The following is a 6,000-nucleotide window of genomic DNA, read 5'->3' on the forward strand; positions in this document are numbered from 1 at the left end:
GGAGGAGGTGGGCTGTGTCTCACCTGCAGCCACAAAGGCAACCAGCGCCCGGTGACAAACCTGACATCCCTAACCTGATATTTCCTGTGAGACCAGGCAATCTACTGGGGAAGGACAGGTGTGAAAAGCTTGGGGAAATGGTTTAGTGGTGGGCTTGGCAGGGCTGCACTAACCATTGGACACGATGATCTGAGATCCTCTCCAACCTAAATGATTCCATGATTCTATGTACCCACCAGCACGCCTATGAGTATTGCTTTGGCAAGGATCTCAGTCTATTCTTATAGAGGAAAAATGAGGACACTGGGATTCCCACTAACTGTCTGAGGACCAAGCTATGGATGTCTGTTGGATATCTGGCTACAGGGTTAAGCAGAAGAGTGATGCACTTGCTGTTTGCCCTTCAGGGATGCATCGTCTGCTGCCCTGCCCCCATCACCTCCAAGGTGGCCAAGGGCAGGTTTTTGTCCAGCTGCCCCCCCAGGTGTGCTCACTGAGATACTCTGTTTAGTCTCTGTGGTGAACCCCAGGTCACACATCGGGTCACACATCAGCTGCTCAGGGCTCATCCCAGCAGCAGCGTGGTGCCAGCAGGCCTTGGTTTGCCGTGGCCATTCCCTGGATCACAGACTTCAGCAATCAGCCTCACTTCTGCTGCCCTGCAGATATTTTGAAGGACCTTGAGCTTCAGCAGGAGCAAAGGGGCTGGATTCTTGGTTTAGAAAGGTATCAGTGGGCTATCCGCCCGCTGAAGGCTTTTCCCAACTGTAATATCCAATAACTCCCAGCACCCGGCAAAAGTTCCTTCCTTCCCTGCCTAATGGAGACGCTGATAACGGGCTTCACATTGATGCATCTGGCTCAGCAGCCAGGACCAGACTCGTGGGCTCTCCCTGCCCAGCGCTGCAGCTGGCGACCTAGAGGACGCCAGCCAGAAACATAGACAACCCCTCCCTTCTGCTCCCATTCCTGCCACATCATTTTCCCACCCCGGGCTGCCCCGGCGGCTCCCCCTCCGGCCCCGCGTCCCGGACCCCCAGCATCGGCGGTGCGGGAGGCGCAGGGGACGCCGCCCGCCGCCCCCGCCGTGCCCCGCACCGCCGAGCAGGTGCCCCCCGCTCCCCGAGCCGCATCCCCCGCGGCACCGCGGCACCATCAGCGTCCCGCCGCCGAGCACCACCCAGCCCCGCCACGGCCACGGCCGGGCCGGCGGGCTCCGCTCACCTTCTCCACGTTCTCCACGGTGAAGTCGAGGCCCTGCGGCGGCGGCGCCTCCGCCCTCCGCTCCATGGCTGCGGCGGCGCTCAGGAGGCGGCGGCGGGCGGGCGACAGCGGCGGCGCACGGGCAGCCGCATCGCGGCGGGACCCGCCTCCCCGCCCCGACGGGGGCGGCGGCACCGGGGCGGCGCGGCTCCGAGCGGCGGTCGGGCCGGGAGGCGCCCTCGGGACTCCCCGAGCAGCCCCGGAGCCCCGCTCCGCTTCGCTCCGGCCCCGCCTCGCCTCTCGCCGCGGCCCCGCAGGCGCGGCCGGGCAGCCCGGGCCCTGCCGCAGCGCCGCGCCGCACGCCGGGAGCGGTAGTCCCGACCCCCGCGCGACCCCTGCCGGGCACCGCGCACCGCGCTCCCCACGCGCGGGGCGGTTGGTGCCGGTGGGAGCCGCCCCGCAGCGCCGCTCCGCACCCTCCCCGCTGCCGCCTCCGGGGCAACCCCCGTCCCCGTCCCCAGCACGGGCACACGCAGGGGGTCGGACGCGCAGCCCATCGCTTTATTGCTACAGGAAAAGGCGACTGTACAAAAATAGAGTTTATCCCTCAAATTTTACAAATAATAGAAAAAAAGGGTGCGGGGTGCACGGGGCGCTGCCTAGGGCTTCAGCGCAGCGCTGGGGTTAAATTACACCCGGCCCCCGGGGGCCCTAAGTCATAAATAGGAGCTGCCGCTCAAGAACAATAAATAAATAATTTAGAGTAATAAATAGTTTAGTGCCACAGCACCACGGAGCAGCGGGGGGACCCTGCCACTACTCTGGGAACCAGGCAGGGGTGGGGGTCCCAATGGGCGTCTATGACGGAACACCCTGCAGAATACAGTGGCTGCTGCTGTCCCCCCACTCCACACCGGTGCAAATTGACCCCACAGCATCCCTGCTCTCAGGGACACCCCCTCCCTGCCCCACTGACCCCAGGGTGCCCGACGGGACAGGGAGGTTTTGCCCCCTCTGAAGCTTAGGTGACGCTTGGCCCCTGGAGCGCAGGCGTAGGAGTGCTGCTGACAGACACTGGGCTGCCAGGCCCTTGGGAGTGGCGGGAATGGTCCATACTCTCTTCAGCTGCTCTCCCAGGGCTGAGCCAGGGCACCTGGGCAGGACCCCATGTAGCCAGTGGCACCAGCTGCTTGGCACTGAGCAGGAGTGGGCTTGGCCACCCACGCCCCAGTCATGACTCCACCTCACCTCGGTTCTTTGTGGCCACATAATAACAGGGGCACCAGCCTCCGCCAGACCCTTGTTCTGGGCAACAGTGCCACTCGCTGCATGTGGCAAGCTGGAGTCTGTCGGCATGTGTCGAGCAGGGGCCAAGCCAGCGGCCCCCTCCTCAGCCAATACAGCTGCACTCAGCTGCTGAGAGCTTCTCCACTGTCTGCCACGTGTTCTCCACATCCATGAAGGAGACAGCCTCATAGCGGGTGGGTCGGCAGCAGGGGTGGCTGAGGACCCGCTCCTGTGGCCCCGGGGCGATGAGCCGCTGCCGCAGCAGGCTGCCCAGCGTCAGGTCATAGTTGCTGCGTGCCCGGTGGCAGGACCCGCTGCAGTACTTGAAGAGCACGATCTCGTCCGAGTTGAAGCCCAGGCCCAGGTCACGCACCTTCACCATCAGGTTGCGGATGTGGCAGTTGCGCCCACGGTTGTTCCGTGGGTGTTTCTGCTCCTTCTTTTTGGATTTGCTGGTGCCTGGCGGTGAGCGCTCAGCACGCAGCAGCAGGTCCTCCGCCAGCTCTGCGGCACCTGGGCTACCTGTTGTCGTGTTGTCCCCTGCACATGGAGGAGATGGCACTGTCAGGACACACCCCGCACCTATTGCCCTCCTTCTGAGCCTGCCGGTCCCCTCTGTGACCTACGGATCCCCCCTGAGCACCCACCGTGGCAATGGCTGGTGCCTGAGGGAGTGTGTGGGTGTGTGGGAAGATTCTTCCAGCCAAGAACCTCCTCATCTTCTCATTTCTAGGGCTCTGCCACATACCCAGCGTGAAGCTCAGGGCCCCATGTGTTGAGATCCCCTCAGCCCAGCCCCAAAGAGCAGCCACAGCCCCACACAGGCTGGGGCTCCCCACAGTGGCTCCCATCCTGCCCATGCCCCACACACGGGACTACCATGCCCAGGCTGGGGGCCCTGTCCCAAAACGCACCGTACAGCTGGCTCCAGGCAGCGGCAAGCGGTGCCTCCACACCATCCTCCGCGGACAGGCTGGCAGTGGCCGTGCCCCGTGGCGTGGGGGCTGCGTCCAGCGTCTCGTTGCAGTGTGGTGTTCGCAGGGTGCCTGTGGCCAGCCCAGCCAGCAGCGACAGGATGGCAAAGAACCCCCACAGTGCCCCCTCCTGCAACAAAGCACAGCACAGCAGGGTCAGCCCGGACCAGGGTCCCCCACACCAGGAATGAGGCTCCATGAGCTGGGGATGGGTGGGGATGGGGTTATGTGGTCCTGGCCATTGCGGCCAGACAGAACTGGGCTCACCTTGGGCTGCGGGTGCGTGGCAGGTCCTGCAGGCCTTCGTTCTGGTGGCTCCTCTCGCTGGTCCATGCTAGCTGCAAGTACAGAGGTTGGGGTCAGTGCCCACACAGGGTGGGTATAGAGCTGGCTGGCTGGGAGTTGGCACATGCTTCCCCTGCCCTGGCCAAGCTTGCCACCACCTCCCTCATCTCCCAGAGCCTCACAACACCTCCTGCACCTCATTCATGGCCCACCCCTAACCGTCTCCTCTCCTAGCACAGCCAAGCATCCTCACCACACCGAACACCCTTCCAAGAGACTGGGCAGTTTGGGCACCCCAGCCTTTGTACAGCACCTCTCCTCAGAGGCACTGCAGCCATGTCCTTGTGTGAACAGCCTGGGATGCCAGGCTGGGCTATGAGGCAGCGGCTGGGGCTGGGAGTGCTGCGCGGGGGGGCCCTTTCCCATGGCCCTTCCCTGGGAATGTTTTTCTTGCTCACAGTGGGAGCCTGACCTTGGAAACGCCAAATCCATTAGCACAGGCTCCTTGGGTGCAGCCACCCCTTGGCCCCACGCTGGCTCCCCAGGCTGCTGCCTGTGCCAAGCCGGGGCACACAACCCCGAGCAGCCTGCACGAGTGGAACTGCAAGGGGCAGGATGGGCAGGCAGGTCCTGTGGGGACAAAGTGGGGTGTGGAGCATCGTGCTAGGCTCACTGTAGTTGTTCACCCCAACACCACTGCTTGGCATCCACTACCCAGGGATGTAGGAAGAAACTGCATCCCTGTTGCGCGTGGTCCCAGCGAAGCGGCAAGCATGGTCTCAGGGGAGTGATGTCTCCCAGGAGGTGATGGGGCAACTCCCATCTGCAGCCATATCTTTGCCTCCTTCCCCAGCTCCCCTGTGCAATGCAGGGGCGCCCCAGTGTCCAAAGCTAGGATACCCTGGCTTTGAAGTGCTTTAGAAGTGGTTCCAAATGGGGTTGTACCCTCCTTGGCCCATCTGCTGCACACCCTATCTCTCAGGACGGAGCTGTCCCCTTGGAGCTTACTGACATTCTGCATTCAGGAATTCCTCCATCTCCTCTATGACTTTGGCTTTGCCCCAGGACGTCCCAGTTGCTTCCATGGCAAAGGAAGCAATGGGGGATGGGGGCATGCTGCAGAGAGCACCCCTGACCAAAAAAAAAAGTAAGAGCACAAGCCTGGGTATTGCTGGGAAAAGAAGAAGAAATAATTTCTTCCAGTGCCTCTAGCATGGCAGAGGACGGTCCCTAAGTCCCAGCTGCGGAATCTGATGCCACCCTGCACCGGCCACACTGTGACACGGGTGTGTAGCGGGCGCTGCCAGCCCCAGGTGCCTGCGGTAGGGGCCGTACACCAGGGGGGATGTGCCCCCGGTGCCGGCAGGGCTCGCACCGCCCTCCGACCGCCACAGCCCGGCCGAACACGGCCCACGCTGCCCTTCGCTCCCGTGGCGGCCCGTGGCCCCACGCCAGCCGCTGCCGCCGGGTCATGGATTTCCCAGGCCGGCACCGCCGGAGGGGCCGGGCGTGGGTCCCTGCGCCCTGCTGGGAAGGGACGGACTCCTCGGTCCTCGCTTCCGCGGCCGGCCGACCCGCTGCTGCCCCTCGGCTCCAGCGTCCCGACGGGACGGGACGGGCGGATCAGCCGCTGCAATTCAGGCTTCTCCCGTCCGGCGGCAGCACGGCCCCAGACTCCGCAGCGGGAGCGCTGCCGGCGGGGCGCCGAGCGAGGGCAGCCTCCCTTCGCCGCCGGGAGCCCCAGAGCGGAGCGACGGACGAACGCAACCAGCGCCTCCTCAGACTCGGGGCCCCGTCCACGGGCGCAGCTCCTCGAGCGCGCAGAACCGCAGCCCACGCTGGCCCCGCAGCCCCGCTCGACATCTGCTTTGGTCCAGCGCGGGCGGGGCTGAGCCGAGCACCTGGGCACCCCACGGGGCTCCAGAGCCGCACAGCCCACAGCAGACCCCCATGTCCCGTACGGGGGAAATCTGGCTCAGATCTGCCCCAAACAATGCTGCCAGAGCCCTGCCGGGCGATTCGTAGACGCAGGAGGGTTCTTTTTCCCGAGGTCGGAACCGAGACCCTCCGTGCGAGCACCTGCCTGGACCCCCGCCACGTGTCTCCCGCCCGGGGCTAAGCAACAGCAATTGTTGGTGCAATCCCTGAGCAAGCCACCTCACACTCACTCGTGCGGAGCCCGGCGAGAGCCCCGCTGCCTGCCCTGTGCACGGGGCGATGCGGGAGGATGTCCCGTGGCTGCGCCAGGCCC

General features: G+C 64.6%; 2 protein-coding genes across 6 annotated transcripts in view; both read right to left on the reverse strand.

Moving 5' to 3' along the window:
- The window catches only part of IPO13 (importin 13), a 31,016-nt gene extending 29,688 nt beyond the window's left edge, over window positions 1-1,328 (reverse strand). For all 3 annotated transcript variants that reach the window (XR_009208118.1, XM_040072346.2, XM_040072345.2), the window contains exon 1: window positions 1,225-1,328. Coding sequence is in view for 2 of the 3 variants with exons in the window: in XM_040072346.2 (XP_039928280.1) it covers window positions 1,225-1,290 (66 nt within the window). In the remaining variant the exon portion in view is untranslated. The remainder of the gene's footprint in view (window positions 1-1,224) is intronic.
- Window positions 1,329-1,776: 448 nt separating this feature from the next.
- ARTN (artemin) lies at window positions 1,777-6,000 on the reverse strand. Of its 3 annotated transcripts, none has more exons than XM_040072351.1 (4): window positions 5,918-6,000; window positions 3,732-3,802; window positions 3,405-3,594; window positions 1,777-3,030 (listed from the first exon to the last, which is right to left on the reverse strand). In XM_040072351.1, exons 2-4 carry the CDS (start codon window positions 3,795-3,797, stop codon window positions 2,594-2,596), a joined length of 693 nt encoding a protein of 230 aa, XP_039928285.1. In that variant the 5' UTR covers window positions 3,798-3,802; window positions 5,918-6,000; the 3' UTR covers window positions 1,777-2,593. The 3 variants fall into 3 exon arrangements, with proteins under 3 accessions (XP_039928285.1, XP_039928284.1, XP_039928283.1); XM_040072350.2 differs by lacking the exon at window positions 5,918-6,000 and adding an exon at window positions 4,720-4,894; XM_040072349.1 differs by lacking the exon at window positions 5,918-6,000 and having other exon boundaries at window positions 3,732-4,110.

This window comes from Hirundo rustica, chromosome 9 (genome assembly GCF_015227805.2).
Source record: "Hirundo rustica isolate bHirRus1 chromosome 9, bHirRus1.pri.v3, whole genome shotgun sequence".
Classification (NCBI taxonomy): domain Eukaryota; kingdom Metazoa; phylum Chordata; class Aves; order Passeriformes; family Hirundinidae; genus Hirundo; species Hirundo rustica.